Source organism: Perca flavescens, chromosome 19 (genome assembly GCF_004354835.1).
Source record: "Perca flavescens isolate YP-PL-M2 chromosome 19, PFLA_1.0, whole genome shotgun sequence".
NCBI classification, from domain to species: domain Eukaryota; kingdom Metazoa; phylum Chordata; class Actinopteri; order Perciformes; family Percidae; genus Perca; species Perca flavescens.
In genome coordinates this window covers 11,495,988-11,522,025 of record NC_041349.1, presented here as the reverse complement: position 1 = coordinate 11,522,025, position 26,038 = coordinate 11,495,988, and the positions used below count along the sequence as shown (strand labels likewise).

The 26,038-nt window shown below is 38.8% G+C and overlaps 2 protein-coding genes across 2 annotated transcripts; both read right to left on the bottom strand.

Annotated features, from left to right (window-relative positions):
* Positions 1-1,637: 1,637 nt before the first annotated feature.
* tmem185 (transmembrane protein 185) lies at positions 1,638-11,970 on the bottom strand. Its single transcript, XM_028606151.1, has 7 exons — positions 11,698-11,970; positions 10,158-10,334; positions 8,793-9,000; positions 6,897-6,980; positions 6,512-6,688; positions 5,303-5,426; positions 1,638-4,382 (listed from the first exon to the last, which is right to left on the bottom strand). Exons 1-7 carry the CDS (start codon positions 11,733-11,735, stop codon positions 4,132-4,134), a joined length of 1,059 nt encoding a protein of 352 aa, XP_028461952.1. The 5' UTR covers positions 11,736-11,970; the 3' UTR covers positions 1,638-4,131.
* Positions 11,971-13,709: 1,739 nt separating this feature from the next.
* On the bottom strand, positions 13,710-18,502 carry LOC114545356 (myelin-oligodendrocyte glycoprotein). Its single transcript, XM_028563630.1, has 5 exons — positions 18,254-18,502; positions 15,949-16,326; positions 15,622-15,705; positions 15,049-15,173; positions 13,710-13,778 (listed from the first exon to the last, which is right to left on the bottom strand). The coding sequence occupies exons 1-5, from the start codon at positions 18,354-18,356 to the stop codon at positions 13,710-13,712; spliced, it is 759 nt and encodes a 252-aa protein (XP_028419431.1). The 5' UTR covers positions 18,357-18,502.
* Positions 18,503-26,038: the final 7,536 nt, after the last annotated feature.

Here is a 26,038-nt window from a genome sequence, read left to right as displayed (position 1 = left end):
AGCCCTATCAAACTGGTAGCCCTTCGTATGACCCGAGCCCATAAAGTAGCAGCGTTGTGTCCAAGCCCGGCCCGACACATTAACTGGAATCATGAGCCCGATTTTAACCCGACACTTTTTTAATACGTCTGACGTTCTCATACAATTCAGAGTTGTTTGAAATGAAAATCTGAAATATGTTTAAAATGATCTTAATGAATAATGCAACAAGGACGAAGCATGTAAACTGCGCTGTTTGTTTATTCAGAATGGAACGGATCGCAAATGGATCTGAATGAAGAAACGTAAAAAAAAAAAACTCAACGTACTTCTCTGTGAGGGCTTGCCTCGTCCTCACGCTTGGAGAAGTAACAAAAGAGGAGGTTGAAGGCTGACTATCATCTTTTCTGCCACGGCAAGCCTGCTTCATGTGTCTGTTCATCATCCAAGTCCCCGTTTTATTTGCTGTTATAGGCGACAGCGTGCCGCGCTTAATGCCCTCAACAAAGCCGACACATATTGTCACTGCCCACGACTTTTAAAATGGTTCCATACCTCAGACTTTACTCCAAACTTGCTCAAAGGTAATTCTCCTATTTCTGATTATAACATAGCTTTCTCCCCACCCAATTAGGCTATAGTCCTAGTAAAAAAAACACAACAGCTTGATTAAAGGCCCGGCCTGGCCCGGCTCGGCCCAGGATAGTGGCGGAAAATAACGGCCCGGCCCGAAAGTCTGGCGGGCTCGGGCTTGGGCAGAGAATCTAAACTCTACTTTAGAGTTGAAGATGAACACATTTTGAGTATGAATTCATTGATAAATAAATAATGACATAAATAACTAAGCCTATATGTGGGACCTTGCATAAATAAAAATGTAATTGCCTTCTCCGCCAAAAAAAAAGAACTATAAAGTTAGGAATTTGGTTGTGAACTGTCTTGTGTTTGAAAACATCATCAATTTGGGAGAGAAATGAATGAAGAACACATTGCACATTGCACACTCATTTCTGTGATTAAGCCTATGTAGCCTAGAGCAACATGGTCTCCTCAGCCAAATAGGTGAGATAGGCAGTGCAGAAGGCACTCTAAACTCTCTTTTATAAACTCTCTACTCACTATAAACTAGGCTAGCCTACTCGCTATGAACTTTCTATTGACTATACACTTTCTTACTGGCTATAATAATCTCTCTATTAACTAACTCTCCTGACTCTGTTGACTCTCTACTGCAACAACCCCAGCCCCGTGTCGCGCTGCTCGCGCAGCTTTTGAATTGAACTTCGAAGCAGTGACGTGGGTGTGTGTGAAACGAAGCTTCGGACGTCACTGGTCACGTGATTATCTCCAAACGAATCGAGCTCCGATACAAAGCTTCATTCCAAATTGGTTCATGTTTTCGATACATGCCTCGAAGCAGGTGGTTCACGGGTAACATCACTACTATACGATCACTTTGTGACTTTTTTCGACAAACTATATTATGAATACTTTTGACATACTATGACTTTTTTGACATACTATACTTTGACTTTTCGATTTACAATACAGACTTTTTATTTTATGGCATAGCTATAGTTTGACATTTTTTCGACATACTGGTGGAGTCCAAGTTATCTAGGTAGTTTTACGTGCAGCATAAAGGAAGAGTGTAGGGAGTAAATCAGACCAATTTAATGGAAAAGAGACACGTAGAAAAAATGTACACACAGCATGCTGGACACTCCAGCAATCAGTTTGTCCAACAAAAAAAAAAAAATAAAGAAATGGGGATGATTGTTTTTGCTTTTCTGAGTAACTTGATAACTTGAGGAAATATGGTAATGTAAACACACACATAGGGATTCTCGGGAGTTATATTTTCTACTTATTAGATTTGGATAGGATAAAAAAAAAAAAAGTATTTGCAATTTGTTATAGTTTGAGCCAGGTAAAAGCGGATATGTGTAGGAATTGAAAAATGCCTGGCTTTGGTGCACGAAAAGGGGCACAGCATAGCTCTTTCATTTTCTACAGTATGCTACAAGAATAATATGAAAGCTGCTAAATGACAACAACGATGCACATCAGTCCCATACGGGAGGTACAGTATTTGCCACATTCCTTAAGTTTTTTGAATCACGGAAAACCTTGACAATCACTGAAAACCCCATGATTATCTTATTTTTCTGTCTTCGTTAAATATGTTGACTCTCGGCACAGATTGTACTACAAGGTGAATTGAAAAAGATGTGGATGATTGTTTGCAAATACTCCTTTTTTTTTTTTCTTTAACCCTGCCATCTCCACTCTGGTCCCTAATGTGACTTATGTTATTTACACACACACACAAAAAACAGGAATACAAAAAAAACTGATTAACAAAGTGCTTTTTTTTTTTTTTTTTCCATTGTTCTCTTTTAAAAAGGTTCAATTTCTTTTCAGGTATATTTTTTAATACAATATTTGCATGACAAATGCCCACTGAAAGAGTCACTGTAATAATTCAGCCTGTCCATACCGGTGCAGTGCAAGAGATGGGGAACCCGGGGGTTCTGTGCAGATGTGCATTCTAACGCTGGGCTGAAGCTAATGGGAGACTTCAGCAGTCTGAGTTACAACCGTTTTAGTGTGACATCCCCTCCGTATTGGCATATCCTACGCAGCCCTTATACGGGGAACACAAAGAGGACATTTCACACTTGCTGCATTTGTTTTTAACAAACGTTGGATTTGGTTCCCGACGTGTCTTGAGTTGGCGTGAAGGACGGCAGGAATCCTTACACAGCCGGTACGAAGTATGAACAGAAGGAACGATTACAGAGACCGGCAGACCTCCGCCGAGGCCAAGTGGTGCGTTCACAAGCTCCTCGGATGGTCCCATTTTCCGAGTTCGGAAGTCTCAACTTTAGCGTGTCCCCGTGAGCTTTAGGTCGTAATGTGGAAACGACATCGACGCTGCAAAGAAGATGTGTTGCTTTTTTTTGTATTTGCTCAGAGTGTTTAAACGACACGTCGATAGCGGTGTCCAGTATTTTTGCGTGACGACGAAGGGAAAGGGAAGCGGAATAGGGGAGTCGTGAAATATAAATCGGAAAGACATTTTTCCGATTACTCCGACACCAAATTAATTTTTTTTTTTTTTTGCCGCCACTGTGCAAATGTTCTTGGGGGAATCGTTGGGTCTCTGTAAATTGAAGTGAGGTCTAGACCTGTTCTGTATCTGTTAAGGGTCCTGTGATAACGTCGGTTATGATTTGATATATAAATTAAATGGAATTGAATGTAGCACAAATGCCCCACAATGTTGACAAAAGTGAAAAAAAAAAAATAGTTGCGTATCTGCAAAATGATTCGGGTCCCCTCCAAAATCGATGGTGGAAGGGTGTGGCATAAAAATCAGGAGAATAGGACAGAAACAAACCGAGACGAAGAGCATAACCGCCTTGACGAAGGTACTAGCTCTTTCAGTATACATATACTGGCATGCAAATATTGTACCAAGAACCTGAAAAAAAAAAAAAAAAAAAAAAAGAAGCTGAACCTTTCTTTTAACTCCACCTCCCCTTTGTTTCTCCAACCTGCATGGTCAAAAGTGGAAACGGGAGGAAAAAAAAAGATCCCAAATTCAAGCTGGTCTCTCCAATGGTCCCCATCTTAAAAGCAAGACGAGCGCCATCTTGGCTTTAGGTTTGTCTGAATCAGTGATCGACCGCTGTTAACGGAGTCAAATATTCAAGTCTACGCAGATCCAGCTCTCGTCATCGTTCGTGTCAACCTAAATAGTTAGATCCAAGTGAATCGGAGACAATTCTGTTGTCAATTTCCCCCAAAATGTCCATCGTAAAAATGGATACAACTGGGAGTAAGCAACACAGTGAAACTTCATCTACGGATTAAAAAAAAACAACAAAGAAGTCCTTTCTTTTGGTTCCATGATTCGATCCTCGACAGAGTTAGGCAGGGCAGTCTTTACTTTAATGGATCCATTAGTGTTCTGTCACCATATTGGCTCTAGTGTGTTCGGTCTCAGCAGCCATGCTAACGCAGAGGTTAGGCCGGGGGACCAAATCCTTCGGTGAAACCAAAAGAAAACGCAGCGTCCTCTGCTGTTTTTGGCTCCGCGACGTGAACCTGTCAGTACAGCAGTCCCCTTCTCGCTCCGATGGCCCGTTAGTCAGGCATGTCGATGCAGAGTTTGGGCGGCGGGACAAAGTATTTCCCGGGGCTCTGTGTGATCACCACGCCGGTCTTCTTGTGGAACATGGGGGCGATCTTTGGCGGCGGTTCGGGGATGGGCAGGTCCTCGGCCGCCTCGGGGTCCTCGCTGCGCTGGAGGTCGTAGGACACGTTGCCGTACTCTCGCAGGAAGGGGAGGAGCTCCAACAGGAAGTGGCAGAAGTCCTTACGGATGCCAAACCACCCTAAAAAGGGAGGATCAGGACAGAAGGGAACTTAATAAACTACATAAAAATCATCGGTACTTGCCAACTACCACAGGTGCACAAAATGTGTATGACATCTAAGAATTTCATCGTACGTTTGACTTTGTATGATTATGTGACAATAAAACTTGACTTGTTGGTTCCAGCTTCTCAATTGTTATACAAAACCAATCTTTTGGTTCTATTCTATGCTTTTGGTCAGACAAAAAAAAACCAAAATAATCATTTGAAGACATCACTACGTTGGCCGAGCTGAAACGGTTAGTCAGTTAATCAATTATCGGCTGACAGGAAAATGTACTATTTTGACAACCGAGTAACCATTTTATAAAAGGAGAACTCCGGCCGATTTTGACCCGAATCTTGATCGCTATATATCTATAGTACGGTCGATAGAAGAAAAAAAACCGAGCTAAATCGGTGCTATCAAACTGGAGTTGCTGTAGCTACGGCCACAGCTCCCAGTTAGCTAAAATGCCAGTTGTCGGGGCATCTCATAAAGAGTGCCTTTATGCCTCTTAACAGACACAAAATGCAATTAAAATGTCTGTGCAACATGAACAGGGCCCTAACGTGACAACAAGATGCATTTTCAACTCAGAAATTGTGAAGAAACCTTTTAAAGTCACCTACGGGCGTTGGTCAATAATAAAAATAATTGTTACTGTAGTTGCTGCCCTAGAATTGACAAACAAAGCTTTCTGCATGATATAAGTAAACGTATAGGTATATAGCAGTAGAAGTATATACTCTGAGCTGAAAAGTAGATAAACATCAGAAGCTTCGGCTCCGTCAACAAGATGCAAAAGATACAAATGAGTTGATTGATACTGTAGATAGTCTATACTGTAGATAGACATCTAGCAGCCCACAGCCCATCACTGGCTTTAAATACTCACAGTGGTTTCCTCCCTTCTGGCCAAACGTGGTGGCCATGAGTGTGAGCAGGGAGAGCCAGAGAGGGACGAACACACACACGTAGCTCAGACTGTTGTGGCCGTCCAGCTTGTGCACCAGAAGGATCTGAAGAGACACAGGATGTTAGAAGTCAAAGGCTCTCACTGGGAGGCAAACCTGCAATGCAGCAAATTGGTGCAAAGTTGTGCATAAATGTGCACACGCATGCAGGAGGTATTTATAAGTATTCTCAATCACTGCCTAAAGGCTCCTGCACACTGCCTGCGTGGCGCGAGTGTGTCAGCTGCGTGGCGGGTCAGTTTTTATTCCGCCTCCCATGTTAACAGGTTAGAACTTACGCACTTCAGCTGAAACCGCGTGCATGCCAGAAATAGAACCGACGCCTATTTTTCACGTGACACGCAAGCGTGTTGAAAGCATTTCCAGGCAAAATAGAATAGGAAAAGATGTTTATATGTCATTTTGACACAAATACATTTAATGAATTACTTTTTTTTTTATTACTATTTTCGACATACTTTATACTGTGACTTATTTGTGACATTTTATGGCAGGCTATAGTTTCACATTTTTTCGACATACTGGTGGATTCCCAGTAATCTAGGTAGTTTAACTTGCAGCATAAAGGAAGAGTGTAAATCAGACCGATTTAATGGGAAAATATGACAAAATGTACACAGAGCATGCTGAACACTCCAGCAAACATGTTGTCCAACAAATTACAATTGGGGATGATTTTTTTTGCTTTTCTAAGTAACTTGGAAACATGAGGAAATCTAGTTTTGTACTTTTTATATTTTCTTTCACATTTTGTCCATGATTAAGCCATAAGGTATTTATAATATCCAGAACATACTGTATGCCATTTGAATCAACTTTTAAAAAAGGACTGTATTCAGCCAGTAGAGGGCAGGCTAATTCTATTATTATTATTATTATTATTATTATTATTATTATTATTATAATAGTACTTTGGTTTGATAGATAATTGTGATTGTGAAATTAGTGTTTGGAGATAATTCTTAACTACTTAAAAAGGTGTAATTTAGGTTTAAAAAAATGCCTAAACAGAAAATATATCTTAAATACCTAATAGACCATTTCCTACAATCATAATTTGTCTTAAACAGGCTTAAACAAATGAAATACAACACACCAAAGGTAATAAACGTATAGTAGTGACAACTCACCTCAAAGGTGAGGAGGGGCACGACGATGGTCATCCAGCTGATTGCCATGGTGATGTGAGTCCGCCGTTGCTCGGCGATGATGTCAATGGAGCGCAGAAAGAGGACAGACCAGATGATGTAGTAGAGGACAACAAGGCACAGGAAGGACATCAGGATCCACAGTGGGACACACACCACCTGCAGCGCACAGACACAGACACACACACACATTAAAGTAGATGAAGGTAAGGACAATGTTATCACCTTACACTTTAACGCATGGTTGGAGAACAACACAGAAAACACCCCATCCTGTGAAAGCATAATATAATAACGGATAAATGGATGTGTGTGTGTGAAATAAAAGCACTGGGCAATCTCTGATGATCTACTTTGTGTATCTCACCAGCCAAGGCCAGTTGATGATCCTGTCGAGCCTCAGGGCGATGAAGATGAACTGAAGAATGTTAACTGAACACAACACCTCCAACTGAGAAGAGAAAAAAAACAAACACAGAATATCAGCACAATACTCATTTTTCAAACCTATCACACACATATTTAATATTTTCTGAAATAAATGTCTGCACATGGACGAGGACACAGAAATGTAACTGCTAACTTTGTCAAATATTGTCTTGGGTGGGGAACTAAAGGGATTACAGTGTCCATTGTGACTAGTGCATCATACACTGACTAGGGTTGGGTAGCGTTTGGATTTTTATGATTCCGATGCCGAACCGGTACTTTTAAAACGATTCCGATTCCTATACAGATTCCTGAAAAACTGAAAAATGACATCAAAGATGTAATATGTTTACTAGTGATCACATGCAGTGAATGGTTAAAGGTGCCATGGCATGAAAATTTCACTTTATGAGGTTTTTTAACATTAATATGAGTTCCCTCAGCCTGCCTCTGGTCCCCCAGTGGCTAGAAATGGTGATAGGTGTAAACCGAGTCCTGCGTATCCTGCTCTGTCTTTGAGAAAATTAAAGCTCAGATGAGCCGTTTTGGAATCTGCTCCTTATGAGGTCATAAGGAGCAAGGTTACCTCCCCTTTCTCTGATTTGCCCGCCCAGAGAATTTGGGGAAAGAGACTTCAGATACAGTATTAGGGGACCACTAAGGTCTATATAAAAGAGACTTCAGATACAGTATTAGGGGACCACTAAGGTCTATATAAAAGCATCCAAAGAGCACCATGTCATGGGACCTTTAATACGCTTTTACATCCTTTTTGCATATATAATATTTCAGTCGACACATTAAGTGGAACCGAAATGAGGAACTGAAATTTGCGTTCTAATTCGGTCCGATTTCTACTGTTGCGTAGGAAAAGGTTTCATAGTGGAACCGGGTTTCGGTTCCCAACCCTAACACTGACACGTCAAATTGGCTGCTTTTCGTTTTTTTTTTGGAGGGGGGCCTTTCCCTTTATTATAGTGACAGTGATAGACGTGAAAGAGGGAGAGAGATGGAGGACGACACGCAGCAAAGGGCAGCAGGTCAGATTCGAACCCGCGCCGCTGCAGGACTCAGCCTACATGGGGTCAACGCTCTTACTGGGTGAGCTAGAGGCCGCCCCGCAAAAAAGCATTCTTTAAACTAGGGCTGAGTACTCTACTTAGATACTTTTTAGACACAATCAAATTGCCTCCGTAGTATCTAAAAATGCTTCGTCATTCAATACCAAAGTTCAATACCTAAAGGAGTAAATCTCACCAGCATCAGTGAGCCAATAAAGCATGCAGCATGTTTCTATAAAGATCTAATGGTGCTGGTGATTGGCTGGGTCGACGTTGTAGAGACATGCAGGAAAAACACTACGTTATGCACAGAGACGACTCATGTCTGTGTGTGTTGTTACATTTTGATAGGCTTGATAACAGTGTGCGTCACATAGATGTAAAAGAGCTAAAAAGATTCTTGCCGTAAAGTGAAATTTTGTAGTTTCTTTTTAAAATAGATTCATACAATTGGTCTCGAAAAAAGTGTTGTTTAAGAACTGGTATAGAATACATAGTATCTGTACCGGTTTTGAGATTTTTTTTTTATGATATGCAGCCCTGCATAAAACATACTCTTCATACTGGGAAAAATAAAATATTCAACTCCAGTCCTAATGTTAATCTTTGTGTCAATACTGCCTGTATATGAGAAGTCTCTGTATGTAGAAAGAGTGCTCATTTCTGAACCCTCTCCTAACACAGGCAAACTCAAACTATCTAGCCACAGTTGCAATTGTGTTTGGCCGTGATTTTGCATTGATTTCCTACTCTGGTCTCGGTGTACCCCTTACCTCGAGCGAGCGGTCGTGTCTGAACCCCCAGACGCAGGCTGCTACAGAGACGGGCGACACGAAGAAGAGAGGCATGAAGACGAGAAGCCAGAAGTAATTTCCCCTCGCCACGCGGTCGCACACTAACACCTCGAACATCAGCAGCAGGACGTGGAGCCCCACTGCGATCAGCATGGCCTTGAACTCCACACATGTCTCCCCTTCAGCCCTAAGAGAGAATACATTAAGATCAAACCATCAGGTTCATCCATACTGACACTGATGATTCCTGCGATTAAATGTCATGGTGCTAACCAAACACACACAATCACACACAATACAGATGATAATATAAACATATAATTAGTATTATAATATCTTTTTTTAGAAGAAGAATGTCTTTCATTTATCCCGCTAGGGGAAATTGACAATTTCCACTCTGTTAGTACAGTTGCACACACATTAAACACAGGCCTGAATTACAAACATGATCAGGACCTATATATGCTAAACACACTAATGGAGAGATGTCAGAATGAGGGGGCTGCTACTTGGGGGTTTAGTGCCTTGCTCAAGAGCACCTTGGCAGTGCCCAGGAGGTGCACTGGCATCTCTCCAGCCCCCCTACGGACTGAGCTACTGCCACCCCCAATTTAATACAAGTTCAAAATCCCATTAGCTTCAGTTAGCCAATGAGCACACACAATGTGTGTGTGTCTGTGTGTGTTTGGGCGCGTTGAAATTAATCATTGCATCGATGCATTGTGATGCAGACGTGGACGATTCTGCATTGATGCAATGACAGGTCATAATCAATTATTGCCTACAGATGTAACTTGTTAATTTTGTGTCTGCTTTGTTTAGAGTCTGTTACATTCAGGAAGTCTATTTCATTTTTTTATTTAAGAGCAGACACAATAAAAGAGGGGAGGGGATATCTCATTGAATTTCTCAATGAAAACCATGTGTAGCAATATATGATAATATTGAGGTTATGACACATCGCGATATCGAACGGATTCAAATCTTAGAAAGGATAATTGTAATGAAATTGAATCGTGAGTCCAGTGAATATTCCCACCCACAGTGTGTGAGTGTTTTTTGTTTTGAGAGGCTTGACTACAGTGTGTATCACATTAGTGGGGAAAAAAAATGATTTGTTTCATAACGTATAATGTTGTAATTTATTTTTATTAAAATAGATTTTATAAAATTGATATTGGAAAAAGGTATTGTATCAGGAAGAGGTGTCAAATTTCTGAACGATACCCACCCCTACTAATGACACGCATACTTTGTGGATGTACACTAAATGCATGATTAAGTAAACAATTTCGTGTGCTGGACAGTATTGTGCAGCCAACATTAATGTGTGAGAGAGTCTACCTGTACTGGGGGTTGTGTGCCCAGACTCCAGTGCCCACAGAGGCCCCAATGATGACCAACAGCTTCCACAGCCATATCGGGGTGAACACAGCCCAGTAGCTCCACTGGATGACTCCATCCAGCCTCAAGGAGAGCAACACGGAGAAGAGCAGCAGACAGGAGTAGATCAGGAACTTACTGCAACAGGGAAGAGAGAGAGAGACATGTTTGACTCCTGACGTCAATGTAAAGAAGGAGCCTGTTCGTAATCCTGTAAGTACTGACAGTTACAGGTATTGAAGGAGCATCTCTAATCAATTAAGATTTTTCTTAAAAACAATGTGTGCAAGTGAAATGTCAATTATTGAAGAAAGAGAAGCATAACTGAAATTTGCTGTAATCAGTGTCCACATTTGTGGGAAAAAATAGGCTAATATAAAAAGACAAACTTGAAAGTTAGGATGGTTGAGACAGGAGACAGTGGTAATATCAGTCATGGGTGCAAATGAAATAAATAGACAAAAGTATTTGGCTGGAGCTTAGAATGTGAAAATTAGATAAATGGATTAAAAAGAGGTTCATAGTAGAGCTGGGCGATTTGTTTCCCTAAAAAAATCTGCAATTTTTTTAATAAAAAAACTCGATTTACGATTCCCCCCCCCTTCCATTTAAAACAAAATAACTGCGAACTGTAAATATATTTTAAAAATATATATTTATTGTATTTAATTAAAGTGCATCAACATAAACAAAATTGCAAAGGCAAACCCTTTCTCTAAGTGAAAAGTCACTGTGCAGTGTGCAACAAAGATTGTTAAACATCCACAGTATTTATAATGCATTTGGATAAAAAAAAAAATCGAATTTTTGAAAATATGAATCGATTTGACCTACCAACTCGATTTTTAAATCGAAAGAAATGTCATTAGAGATTAGACATGTTTCAAACATATTTGCTGATTCAAATAAAATAAAAATAAAAATCGTTTAACTATGAAGCCTTTTGCAAATATAAATGTAAATATATCCCTGCAGGTTGATTGCACTCCATTTATAACGTCCATTATTAAAGGAATCCATAATTGGTGTTTTTTTAGTATTACAACTTTTGGCCAGTTTTAGTAGTAATTTTAAGCCTGGACCCGTTGCTCTTGAGGGCCTTTAAATCTCATTAAGATATTCATAACTGTAACTGTTATGGGCAACCTAAAAACAACGTGTCACGCATTATTAAGCTAAGTATGGACACTGAAAACATGCGTAAAGTTTGGACTTAAAAGCTACAGTCAGCGTTTATTGCAGATTACATTAACCTAGCGTCATCTTTGCTAGCATGCTAGCTAGGCCTTGTTTAGCAAGATAAATTATTTTCGCTTCTTTTAGCCACTGCACTTACACTTACTTTATATATTACTTTATCTGTTTAGCTATGAGGAATAAGTGTGTTTTATTCCACCCGTATGAAACAAACGTTTTCAGCATGTTTTCCCTTCGGCAGGCAGCGCAACAACAACAGCGACACAGTTAGCTAAAGTGCTAGCTAGGTCGTAGCTAAAGGTACCTGGGGTTGAAGTCCTGAAAGAGTCCTCTCAAATTCATGTTGTAAAAAGGCTGGTTGGCTACCCAACATTAGTTCCCCGTATCATTAGCTAACTCACCGCCTAACCTGTATGCTACACATGGTAATTTAGGTGGTAGTTGAGCTTTTTAGGTTCGGTTTTCATTACAGCTCTTTTGCTAGTGGTGTGTTTTGTTTTTTCCCCGTCGGACGGAAATGACGGAACTACACACAGAGGCGAAGTCCCTCCTCTTCTTCTTCTTCTTCTTCTTCAGTTGCTTGTTTAACGGCGGATGCGGACTAATTTAGCGCAAATCCATTTATTTAAACAAATATATAGCTTAAGGCTTACATAGGCCTATAAGCATTAATGAAGTCCATAGGTATGGTTTATTCAAGTTTACTTTTACAGGTGAACTGTGACTTTTTAGAATAGAACAGCTACTACTACCATCAGAATGCTACTGTGGATTGTTTGTCATTGCCATCACCCAATGGATAAGTTTTAATGGCACAATTTCAGATCTATACAAGAATATGAACATGAACTATAAAGTACGACTGACAGATATAAGATATATGAGCTAATGGTTTTGACCTATACCTAACAACTTGTACATTTATTGCCCTTACATTTCCTTTAACATGTGCCAGTTTTTGTAGAGAATATAACTACTAATTTGAATGAGTAGCTAGGCTGTAGGTGTAGATGTACAGTGGGGGAAATAAGTATTTGAGATGGTTATCAATTTTAATAAATTCATATGATGTGATTTTCTGGAATTTTCTTTGGGATTCTGTCTTTCACTGTTAGAATGTACATATGATTAAAATTGTAGATTTTTGCATTCTTTGTAAGTGGGCAAACCTGCAAAATCAGCAAGGGGTCAAATACTTATTTCCCCCACTGTATAAGTCTCTATCAATGTTGACATGTTCTGCTGTTTTTTTTCCTCCTAACATAACACCAGAGAATGGTTCAACCATATCAAACCACGTCCTTTTTGGGAAAATGACTGCAGAGCATTCACAGATTGAATGCAATGAGTTCAAACATAATGAAGTAAACACATTGTAATTTGGAAATGTACTTCATTTGGAGAAAAAAATTTATCTCTCCCTCTGCCTCTGCAAATTAATAAACAAAGTCTTGCGGAGCTTTGCCTAGATCATTAAGAAAACAAAACCATGTCAAACAGCTGACTTACCCACATAAGATCCAGAGTCTCGGTTTCTGGGACAGAAAAAAACCCCCAAAGATTCCGTGAACTCTAGATAACACAATTGTCATACTTGTTCTAGAGCAGGAAATGATTCAGTTAAATATCTCATGTAATGTCTGTTGTTTATTCTGCAAGGTCTTCCTCAATAAAACAACCAGAGGGGAAACACTTTAGAATTTATGAGAGAAATAAAAAAACTTTCCAAAAAGTTTCAACTTTCAATTTCAAATTCTGTTGTTGTCTGTCTTGTTGTTGATTTTTGTCTGAAACATGTTCTCACTAAAATTGCAACATGATGTTAAGTTATAATGGCTACATGCTGAACAAAATGTTTGTGTTTATTACCGTGACTCTAATGAACATTTTTAACGAGCTGATGTTCTCTGCACTCCATATCTAACAATTATCTTTGTGTGAGTTGCTCTAAAAGATATTTCATTTAGCAGAGGATGTTATGACACAGAAGCGGTGGCTTAAATTGGCATCACTGTTGGTTCTCATCTGAAATTAATACCTGGAGCCTACAACTAGTATTGCCAAAAGCTTTCAACTTTCATGGAGTGAAAACAAGACATATGTCGGTTTAATATTAAACCATATAAATCATAATCAAAATCATATAAGCACATCGCATATTATCTCAGCATGGTGGCCCAATGGTTGGCACTGTGGCCTCACAGCAAGAAGGTTCTGGATTTGAATCCAGGTCGTCCCAGGCCTTTCTGTGTGGATGTGTATGTTCTCCCCCTGTTTGCGTGGGTTTCTCTGGTTTTCCCCACCATCAAAAACAGGTTATCCAGTCACTGCTCTTGATAAAGGCACTGGCTCAAATCTGGAGTTCCCCGGGCTGCCCGCTGCTCCCTTGAGGGATGGGTTAAATGAGAGAATGAATTTCGCTACATGTATGTGATAATAAAGTACCTTTACCCAATTACTGTCACAGGTCACAGAGATAAGCAGCTGACGTTACGGGACCTTCCGCACAGATATATTAGTCACAGCTCATATGATGTAAACACACTGAGAAAAAAAATAACAGAAATAAGAAAAGCTATGAGGCTAAAATTAAAGCCTGACCTATATCCTAAAACATAACTTTGAGGAACATGCAATACAAGCAATGTACCTGCTTGAGCCGCGTAACACGAGGTAGATTTTAACTTCTGAATAATCAACTGTGCTGATAATTTCTTTACACACAGCACAACATAGAACTGACAAATACATTTGAAAAAATTATTTGAAGTGCAACATTAAAAAAGGTTATCTGTTAGATCACAAGAACAATGTTTAACCAATAAAAGGCCCGCTTTTATTGAAACATCTTAGAATAAAAACAGCATATAACAGAACAAGAGTTTAGAATAAGTTAAGACATAACTTGACAGTCACTGTTACAAGGTTTAAATATCTCATATTTCACAACACAATTAAATGTTTGTAGCTTCTTCACATCACACACATAGAACATAACACGTAATTAATTTATTAAACAGAATAAATTAAAAAAGAACGCATATACTCTCCCTGATGAACAATGTCTTCCATTTAAATGCACACTTAGCTCTGACTCATTTCTGCCACGTCCTATTGAAAGCCATATGCAAAGCTATGGAAACAAAATTCAAATAGGGTGAAACTATGCAAAAAACTGTTTCAGTCCGGACACAGCAGGTGCAAATAATCCTGATGCCTTCAGATGTACTTTCCCCTTCATGACATGAAGTCAACAATTGTACAAATAACAGATCTTCTAACAGTCTTCATATTTAAGACTCTTCAGATGTCACACAATCAGTCTTCAAATCAGAGAAACTTACGGGACCTTTGGTGGGGGTCTGCTTTCTTCCACAATATAAAAAGCCTCGCTCCTGCAGATCCAGTGAGTCCATCTGTAGCTGGAAGGGTTGCTGGTTTGAATCCTCGAACTAATTGGAAATATCCTGCTGAGAAAAGTGGGTTCTCATCTTTGTAGGAGTCTACCAATGTGCCCTTAGACAGTCGGTACCAATATAAGCTGGAGGGACAATTTAAACAAAAAAAGTAATAATTAGTCAACTGAGAGAAGGGAATTGTGTGTTTTCTTTTGCCAATGAGAAAACACATAAACTCAAAATTGGTTCTGACTTACTTTTTGTTTTTGACACTTTGTGACACAATGTGGTGAATATCTTATGACTCCAACAACAACAACCAGGATCATCAGGAAGACCACGCAGACAACCACGATCACTATCTTCTGACTGGACAAACCACCTGACAAAAAGAACCAAACAAACAATGATGATGAGAGCTAACACACAACATGAATGTGATTCAGGGTCAGGTTTGATACAAGCCAAAGCACCGACATTGAAGTATTAATCCTTCTCATTTTGGTCCTGTTGATTTGGTGATGCCCGTAGTTACCGCTGGTAAAATTAAGTGCAGTTTAACATCACAACAAAGTGTTTGTTGTTTCTTGAGTAGTTATACGCTTTTAATGTGAAGCATGGGCAAGGGTGCAGTGGGAAATGAAATATTATTGACATGAAATTACGCTAGATGGATGCATCGTTTCCTGCATGTGTGTAAAGGCAATTTCAATCCAAGTTGGGAATGGCTGAGTCTGCCACTGACAATGATGGCCTGCCAAACCGGAATAAAGAAACTTAAAACGTAATGTTTGTACTAATAACGTTGGCATTTTAAGACTTTTTCTCACCTTTACCATCCGCTTCTTTTGTCGGATAAGGAGTTTGGTGACTTCTGGGTTGCAGAGGCGTCTCTGTTGTAGCAGATTTTCGTTCTGGAAAAAACAAAAGTGTAAAGAGTGCAATGATTTACAATAATATGTAAAGGAGACAACAGCCTTTTGCTATGGGGCAGCAGAAACATAAGCTGTTGACAAAAAGATATTCGAGGCACAGATCTTGTATATTATATTTTTAGCACTGTATAGACAAGATAAAATGTTGATATGATCAATTTTACATCAACATTTTTATTGCAGCTTTAATCTGGATCACAAACTTTTAACAGACTAACTCACCAACAAAAAGCTGAACAACTGAAGACTGTATTTGGCTGTTTAACTTCGGGATGAAACATCTGAATCTCCCTTTGTCTGCAAGCGTCACGTTCATGATCTTGAGCGATATGTTGCCGTGTCTCAGGCCTTCTGTGAACAGTTCTGTCCGACCGACGTATGATGGGATCTTCATGTCCGGGACCTCTCGGGTGTCCCGGTAAAGATGCACATATTCGACCCGGCTCAGCCGATCTTTGGGGTCCGGCTGACGGTCGGGCCTCGACCACTCCACCGTCAGTCCCGCCACGGTTACCAGAGGCTCCACATGGAACGGCAGGATGACGTCATCACCCGGAGCAGCCACGATTGGCTGAAGTGGACTAACCACATGAAATTCACCTGAAAAATGGAGGATCAATTTAAAACCTGCTGAGAAGCCATTGATGTCTGGGATATGTTTCACTGTATGCTGATGATTTAAACATCTCCACTATTGTTTTACTGACAAATTTACCCTACAATCATACCCAGTTTCCTGAACCAATAACTTTACAACAGTGGTGCTAAACAGCAAGCTTACAAATGCCCATTTGATTCACGTTAACATACTGATTAACTTTTTTAATAAACTGATGACTCTTTACGATTAATCAGTGATTAGTTTTGTTTCCAAAATGTTAAAATCCCAGTTTCCAAGCAACGTGACGTCTTCAAATGTGTTGTTTGGTCCAACAAATGGTCCAAATCCCAAACATATTGAGTTTACTATGATATAAAACAGATAGAAGCAGAAAAATCTAAGTTTGGTCGTGATAAATGACTCAAATGATTAATTGATTATCAAAACAATCCATCGATTAATCGACTGGCTAATTGTTTTTGCTATAAACCATTTTTTTTGTTGCACTTTAAACTATTAGTAGTTAATAAAATGATCTTAACAGTACTCTCCCCTCCTACTCAAACCATGACATAAAAGATCCGTTAAAACAGGTGTGTGACACAGAACATAGCAACCCGGTTTTGACCAAACCAAAAGTTTAAACCACCGCAACCACTGATGACAGGGGTGTAAGAGATCATGTGATTTTGTTCCAGAGTCAGACATCACAGGCTTAAACCAGTTTTAAATAGACTGCTGATAATGTTATGCCAGAATACATTGCCAAAAAAAGGTCAAACTAAGCTGAAAAAGGGGAACAGAAGTTGTGACTTCTCTGTCACATCCCACATAGTACTCTATTACATTAACATTATAAACTTGGTAAAAGGTAGATTATGGCAGAGATGGCAACAGGTGTACCTAATAAAGTGATTTAATGATTATAAGCCATTGTGTATTATAGTAGTTTGGCCCCTTTAATCTTATCAGTCCAAATGATTAGAAGATAAATGAGTCATTCCATGTAAAACATTTAGCCTGTTACAGGAAGGCAGATTGGTGGACTCTGATATCTGTCACTTAGTTTAAATACTGTCAGTAAACGTCATACAAAAAGAGCCTGAGCCTTATTCTAGAGCAATAAATAAATGTGCTTCCTTAAAATACAGGTGGCATAAGTATAGACACCCATATGTTAAATTCCCATAGAGGCAGGCATATGTTTATTTTTAAAGGCCAGTTATTTCATGGACCCAGGATACTATGCATCCTGATAAAGTTCCCTTGGCCTCTGGAGTTAATATAGCCTCACATCATCACATACCCTTCACCATACCTAGAGATTGGCATGGTTTTATTTCAGTTAACCTAATAACTGGTTTGATTTGCATTGAGAGATGATCTATGGAAAGTAGCCTACCCCATGAAAATCTCTCATGCTATTTTTAATTCCAAAGGCCAAGTGAACTTTATTAGGATGGATCCAGGATAGTATGCATCCTATACTTATGCCCCCTGTATTTTAAGGAAGAACATTTATGTATTTACAATACATTATTCATTCACAAAGAAAATTGTGTCCTTAAAGGTTGGATTTTTCCTCATTTTTTTTATTTAAGGTATTAAGATCAATTTCCAAAAGATGATATTTTTATTCCTATTTTTTAGTCAACTTTAGCATGGGTTCATAAACTTTTTTCCATCAATTATCATTATTGAATTATCATTTCAGCAAATCCAATAAGCAGCAGTTAACAAATGTCTATAGAAGAGAACACCACACATCTCAGAATAACATGACAAGAGACACATTGTTACATATTTTCTTGTTTACACGTAAACTGGAGATATTAATTCATTTCCATGACAAGATAATCTGTCTAAGGCTGAATATATCATGTTTGTAGTCGTTGCTGTGGTAACGACACTATTGAGTGAGCTTACCTTCAACAGCTGTGAATCGGACAAGCAGCAACAGGACGACGAGAGTGAAGCGTAAGATTATAGGCGATGGAGAAACGCTGAAACCGAGCTCCTCCACGTCCATCTAGTAGGGCGAGTGGATAGTGCCACGGATAACCTACCGAAGGAGACTGTCGTGTGACTCTAACGTGTGGATTGACTACACCGTCGCCAGTGTACATCGTAGTTGATAAGTACGCCGCCACACCTAGCGTCGTCGCCAGACGTGCCCCTCCCCCCGAAAAAATAAATTGATTGAGTGAATTCAAGTTCAATATACAGTAAGACTATAGCCTATAGGTTTAAAAGTGTTTCAATTCATTCAATATATGTTCCAGGCCCTTTAACCATTATACAAGTTGCTCTAAAAGTAACCCACTGACAGTATAAAAATAATACGATGAATTAAATTGTAGTATCTCATCAGCTTATGTGACCTGCGCACTGTTGAAAGAATGCGTAACTCTAACATTGATTGAACATCGGCGCCATCTACTGGATCATTGGCACTAATTGCCTTACTGTTTATAAGCTTAATAGATCTATTTACATGTAACTTTATGTACGTATGTGGATATGTATGCATGTATACACTTTATTATATACAACTTATATATGTAGCCTACATAGTAGTGAAACGTTCATGTTTAACGTTACCTTGTTTATCTTTGTTTTTAGCCATAACGTTATGTCTGTTTCTGTGTTGAAAGCTACACCTAGCCAGACTCAAATGCCCTTGTGTTTACACTTACATGGCCAATAAAGCAGTTTCTGATAAAAATCCGAAATATACTGTAAGTTCTTTATTTAGTAGCTTTGCAGAGACCCCCAATTAAAAAAAATTCGATTTGAGTCAAAGGCACCACGGTCTCGCTGTGTGGGCTGGCTCTCTGTTCTTTATCTAGCTAGTTGGCCTAGCTAAGACCAGCCAAATCACTGACTTATTTATTATGTAATGGGTAAATGTCAATCAAGCACCTTCATATTTGTTTTAACGTTGAATACCCTTAATAGTTAATTTGTTTGTATTTTTTTAGTGAATTGACGTTCATTTTGGGTAACAAGTGGACGCAACTATCACTAATAAGGCTGCAAGCTCCCTGCAAGTTATTTTTATGATTTTGATCATATATCTTGTGACTATACCTTCGTTACGGTCCTAAGGAGGCATAAGACAGTTGCTGATTGTTGTTAATTTTGGTTAAATATGCCAAATTGCTATTTTATTTATGATTGTTGTTCAAACGGCATCTGTCTCTTGTTGCCATGGAGACATTTCGAGTGTTCATTCAGCAGTTTAATACTTTTTTTATAAGCATGATGATATTATTAGCCACACATTATGAGTGACACATAAGAACCAGAAAGTAAGCAAAAGAACACTAACAAAATGTGAATCTAAACAATGACAATATACTTTACTCTAGTTCAATATTAGGGGAAAAGTCGCCCTGACGACGTAGACGTCTTTAGATAGTGAAGGCGTGTGTTTCACACGTTTGTAAGGCGACGTACTTAGTTTAGACGTCTTTAGTAGGTGTAAATTTGATGGGAATTATTAACATACGCCGTCGCCACGTCGCCGCCGGAAAATGTTTGTACGCACTCGCCGCCTAGTCGCCGCTGGTCTCTCGTCTGCAATCCCTATTAAATCAATTCCAAAATTCCACACGGTTTGGCGACGACGGGGAGGTTAACCTGCTCCTTCTCCTTCTCCTGGTTATCCTTTGAATGACACAATCCACTCGCCATAATATAATAACAGTAACAGTAAGTAATAATAGTTGGCACAGTAGCACTTGATCTCAGGGCTGCCAACTCTCACACGCATTTGATTGGTTTCACACGCTCAAACGCCACAGCCCCGATTTCTCAAGCTGTCAAGTGTCACCTCGGTCGGTCAGATGCCTGAAAGATGAGTTTATCTATAGATCTACCCGTTGAGCCACTCGTGATCGACTAGTTATGCTTTCAGAGACGGTGAGGGGGTTCAAGAGCGCTCCCTGCCTGTGGAATTTTCAAAATGTTCTCACATTTGCAATGCTACTTCACAAGCCCACATCCCAGGCGCATTTCCCCACGCAATTCCCCGGCTTGAGGTATGTATGCTTTGAGTATTTAACAATACAGACCCGTCCGTCGCTTTGTGTCCGCTCTCTGTAAAAATAGTGAGCAGCGCGGCTGGTAAGTGAAGCAACTTCAGTTAATTTTAGTGGACTTGCTCTGCTGTGGGCAGTGACGCGTTTATAAATAATTAATTAAAATTAATTAATGTATGATTCACATGAATAAGTGCCACATGCACATGTTAAAGATGTTACTTCCCCAAAAAAAGAGCAAAAGAGGAGGGAAGAGTAAATTATGCCTACATGTGTGTTGACTCAGCAGAGATAACGTTAAATTAGAAAAAGATGATCTACAAGAGAATAGTTGAAAGTAATGCAGAATGCCTGAGGGCCTTATTTTTCTATATTTGTAATTGTTTCCAGCATAAATTGATGTAGAAAAGGGTAGAAATAGGTGCATAAAAATTCAGTGTTTAATGCTCAAAATTATATGTCTCCTCACAAAATCTGGAAACAAAACCTATGCCATTGGGTTGCCAGGCCATGCAGCTGTGTCTGGTCCAGATGTTTGCGCTCCAGATGTTTGCACCAGCTCACCAGGGGGTCAGATACTGGGAAACCTTGGGCCACTATTGTGCTTCTCTAACCTCTGTGCATCTCAAAATGTAACTGTAAATAATTCATTAAATGTTTCATGAAACAGTTCTCTTTTCCCAAATAAATTGCGTAAGTGGGGCACAAGGCTGTGATATAACACATGCACAAAATGAGCCATGCTGTGTCTTTTGTCTTGTTGTTGGTATTTGTCTGTCTATTTTCTGCTGGACCTTGTGGTGGGCAAAGACCTTGATTGAAGAATGATTTTCCCTCACTGCCTAACTAATGAGGTTTGGTCTTTGGCCACCAGTCCCCCTGGTGTCCAAAAATTGTTATTTCTATTTATTTAGTTTTGAAGGATTAGAATTTATGTAAATCAGTGGTTCTCATTCTTTAGAATTTCAGTGGTCCTAGTAGATCCCTTTGGTAGACCAATGTTAATTTAACTTTGGGACCCTGGTCCCTACACTGAGAACCACTGATGTGTGTGCGTGTGTGTGTGTTTTATATATATCACACTTTATTTTTTTTCTCTGTACGGTAATGATGCTGAATGAGCCCAAAAAAATTGCTTTGTACGCAACAAAATTTGGGTTGGCCTCACCAAATCTCACGCCAAGGTTTTTTGAAAAGTTGGCAGCCCTGCCAACTATGATCTAGACTACAAGGAAACCCGATCCTCCTATCAGCGTGGGTCAACGTGACACTGTTTTCCTTTCTCCCTCTATAGCCTATGTAAATGTTATCACCTTCTCATAGTGTATAATCATATCTGAAAATGGACGCTTCAATCACCTCTAATTGACTGTAGCCTACAAGTGTAAATATCTGAACGCAGAAACACATTTGAAATCTGCCTGGAATTAACGTTATTAAACTGACTACGCATGACTCTATTTTTGTAGCCTATTACAGGATCTCTTTTGCCATTAAACACATTTAAAAAAAATACAAAATAACAAAGCTGTATAGCCTACCTCCCCAAATACAGTGTCCTGCTTGCCAAAAACTGATTTTCTCTTATTTGGACATTAAAAAGCTTAGCTAAATCTCTAGCTAAATAATTTCACTTAACTTGTAAATGCAGTAGGCCTACTGTTAATGAAAGGAATTTCTTTCAAGATAATGCACGTGAAAGCCTGTAATATTTAACCTGACATGATGCACAATTTGGAAAAAATCTCAAAGAGGAAAAGAAACTGGGGATAATCTGGGAATGCCCCTATAGTCAGTTGTGAGTAATCGATTTTTAAATTTCTTTTTCCTCTAGCCTACTTTATGTCACTGAAAATGAAATGACAAACAATGAATATTATAATAAAAATGTTTAAGCAGACACTTAAACTCGCTTCCGTGTTGGATGCTGAACGTTAGAGAGAGAGAGAGAGAGAGAGAGAGAGAGAGAGAGAGAGAGACTAGAGAGAGAGAAAATAGAGAGAAACAAAATAGAGACAGAGAGAGAGTCTTAACGTAACATCATTACCATTTGATATTTACAGTATTTTAAAGTTTAAGATGTGTATTCTCCTGCTATAGGCTATCATTTAGTCTTTTTCAGCTAATTGTAGGTTTTAATGGCTTTGCAGAAAGGTTTCTTTTCAATCTTTTCTCCCCTTCCTTTTTGTTCATTTATTTTGTAGGTTTGGCAAAGATCCATTATTCAAGTTTTACCAAAATCAAAAGGGGGCTTACATAAATCTATCCTCAAGTGGCTCTCTCCACCTTGACCTCACATGATGATCACAAGATGTTGTGACTCAGTCAAAATGCAGAAGTCTTTTTTTTATCCCAGGCAGCAGATGTAAATGATCTGACTCATGTGATTGAAAGTATCAATAAGCGTTGACTAATTTCCAATCCTGTTTTTGGAAACAACAGTATCTGTTTATGTATGTAATGATTTACTTCCCCTCCTTAATTTTCCCACTATGAGCTCACATATACTTATGCTAACTCATGCCTGAACTTTCATACATGAACAGACCTTATTATTATCCCACTTTGGTCAACCCAGTTGTTTTTAAACATACTATTTAAATAAATTGACATTGACATTGATACCTATTATTGTTCCCTAAATATAAAGCTGTAGACAACAGCTGCTAGCTTAGCATAAAGACTGGAAGCAGGGGGAAACAGCTAGCTTGGCTCTATCCTAGATGTACAGACATGATAGTAGTAAGACATTTCACATTTCCTTTTCAGCAAAACAATAAGTGAAAAAAAAATTTTTCTTTAGATTTTAAAAAGCGTTGACTTTTCTACCAAATGTAGCCAGTTGGAACCCTACCGACATGTGTAACATTTAAGGACTAGGCCTACCGACTAGAGTCATAGGACGCCAAGACTAAAATGCAGAACCAACCAGAATGTTAACTTTTCTTCTCAAAACATTATTTTGTAAGTATGTCATCTGAATCTGAATTATTAGGCAATTATTTTAGGAAAGTTTGCTAATTTGCATGTTGTGTAAAAGTAAAAGTTTTTTTCTAAATACACTTTTCTTTCATACACATTGAAGCTAATATCCAATATCCCAAGTACAACGGCTTAGTACTTAAAAGCTTACTCACCATCCATTGATTCCAGTTTAAAAAAAATAAATAATAGAAATTAACCCAGTCCTTTAAACTTCTTGTAACTTTTTAGGTTTTTTAATTTAGATATCTCTGTGTATCTCCTTCAAAAGGACAGAGTGTTAACCCCCCACCCACATTGATAGTGTGTAATACTTTTTAGTATTCCACACTCAATTTAGGGCCCGTGGTAAAGATGAGCTCAATAAATAGTTTCATCTATTAAAACTGCACATGTGGAATCGGGTGCTTTTGACTGGAGTCCCCAAATTCAATTAAATTAATTTTTTTTTATTATAACAAATCATAACAAGAGTTATCTCAAGACACTTTACAGATAGAGTAGGTCTAGACCACACTCTATAATTTACAAAGACCCATCAATTCCAGTAATTCCCCCAGTGCAACAGTAGCGAGGAAAAACTCCCTTTTAGGGAGAAACCTCGGACAGACCCAGGCTCTTGGTAGAACCCCAATAATTTTTTTTTAAACCACTATAAAACAGAAATCAATGACACATAATTAAGAAGAACATGATTGACAAAGTCATAAAACAATTGGATAGAACTAAGCTGCTGTGAGATACAACAAAAGGTAAAGATCTGGAGTCGCCAAGTTGGGAGTCAGGTTTAAATTTAAGCTAAATGTCTTGCGAATGACCAAATCAATGCTTCACCTGAAAATGAACTCAAATATCCCCTATGAGTTTCTGTGGCTCCTGTTCTTTGATAGGAGATGAATGAAGAGAGGAAATAACCGTCAATACACCTTGTTTCTCTCTTATCCATGGTATCTGTGACTGGCATCAACATCAGGGAAATATTGTATCATAGCTGGAAAAAACCCATGTCCTTTCTCAAGGAAATGTTTTTTCTCTCACCTGATCAGCTGGTTATTTGGTATCCTTTAGAAACTTACTTTGCTTGTTCTACTACCAACTGTGTCTAGTTTCTTCACACAGGCTACCAGCACACATAGAGTGTGAATGGTTGCCTATTCTTACATGTCAGCCCTGTCACTGTGGACGTTGCCAAGTCCCAGTGCATGCTGGGACAGCGCTCCCAAGACACTGAAAAAAGAAGGAGCCATGTTTGTAGTATCAAAACCTTTTAAGGTGCAATCGGTGATCCAAATATAAAACTAATTGTTGCCCCCACGCATAAAAGACAGGGACCTGACAACTAAATGTAATGTGTAATGTTATTGAGTATTATTGAATAAAATAAATAAATGTTACAATATTTTCCGAAAGTCATATGTCTGTTATTTTCTTGCTCATAAATTAACAAGACAATGAGAAAGTATTAATTAAAACAAAAAGAACACAATCAAAAGAAGAAAAAAGATATCTAAGCAAAAGTATATTTTCCTGTGAATATGGTCCTATAGCGGGATAGACACAAGCAGCAAACTCTGGTCAGACGAACTAACAACCTCAACTCACAGCAATAGAATGAAGCTTTGTGCTTCCACATTATCATCTAGATTAGATAGCTTCTGGGGAGTTGTCCTCAAATGGGAGACACTTACGCCATCTAGTGGACATTTTGATTTAAGCCCTTTCCATTTCACAGGGACACAACTCTCCCCGTACTATTCTGATGTAAGTCAGAAGGTAAAAGGGAAGTAGACCTAAAATAGCCTTGCAAATGAAGATATGCCAGTGTTTAAGTATGTGTTGACAAAGTAAAATATATGTAAAACCAGTGATGACCCTCTAAGCTCCATGACACACAGTGTCCAGTTCATTTTGAGACGGGGCATCCAAGTATAAAACATCCCCATAGTCCAGTACAGACAGAGGTAATAGGTCTTAATTGCTGCTTAAACAAACGACCTCTGGGAGTTTTTTGGGGGAAGACAGTCTCAAAGTAATGATGTATGTGCTTAGCTGCATGTAAACACTGTAAAGAATGACAGTTTCTGATGTTATGCATCTTTACTTCTATATGTATTATAAAATGCTCAACAAAGATGCTTGTTGAGATGTTGAATAAAGCTCTATTTTGTGGAAAAACTGAGTTATGTCTTTGTGGCTCAGATCTATTTGGGCAATCCAGTAGAGCTTGATGGGCCTTTTGGCTGGTTTTCAATCTGGTGCACCTTGATACTGGTCATATAATAAATCCACTAGCTTTAAATATTGTTTGTATGGACTTTAATATTGAACAATACAAGTTTATTTGCATAGCGTCTTTTCAGCACTGATGTGATTTAAAATGATGTACACGAGGCAAAGAAATTCATTAGAAAATTCAAAACAACACTGAAGAAGAAGATAAATTCATTAATTTTATAAGAATAGATGCCACATTTTCCACTGAAAGTTAGTACCATCATTGCTTGATTAGGACATAATGTAAAATATGATAATACTTCAACGTAAAACACCTGCTGGTATTAGTATAACACTTGGTAGTAGGCAAGGACATTCTGGTAATAGTGAGAAAAATACATTTGTGTAATAGGAGGACAGAGGATGGAGGAATTTAAAAGAGGAACAGGAGGGTTAAACATCATTGGAGGGC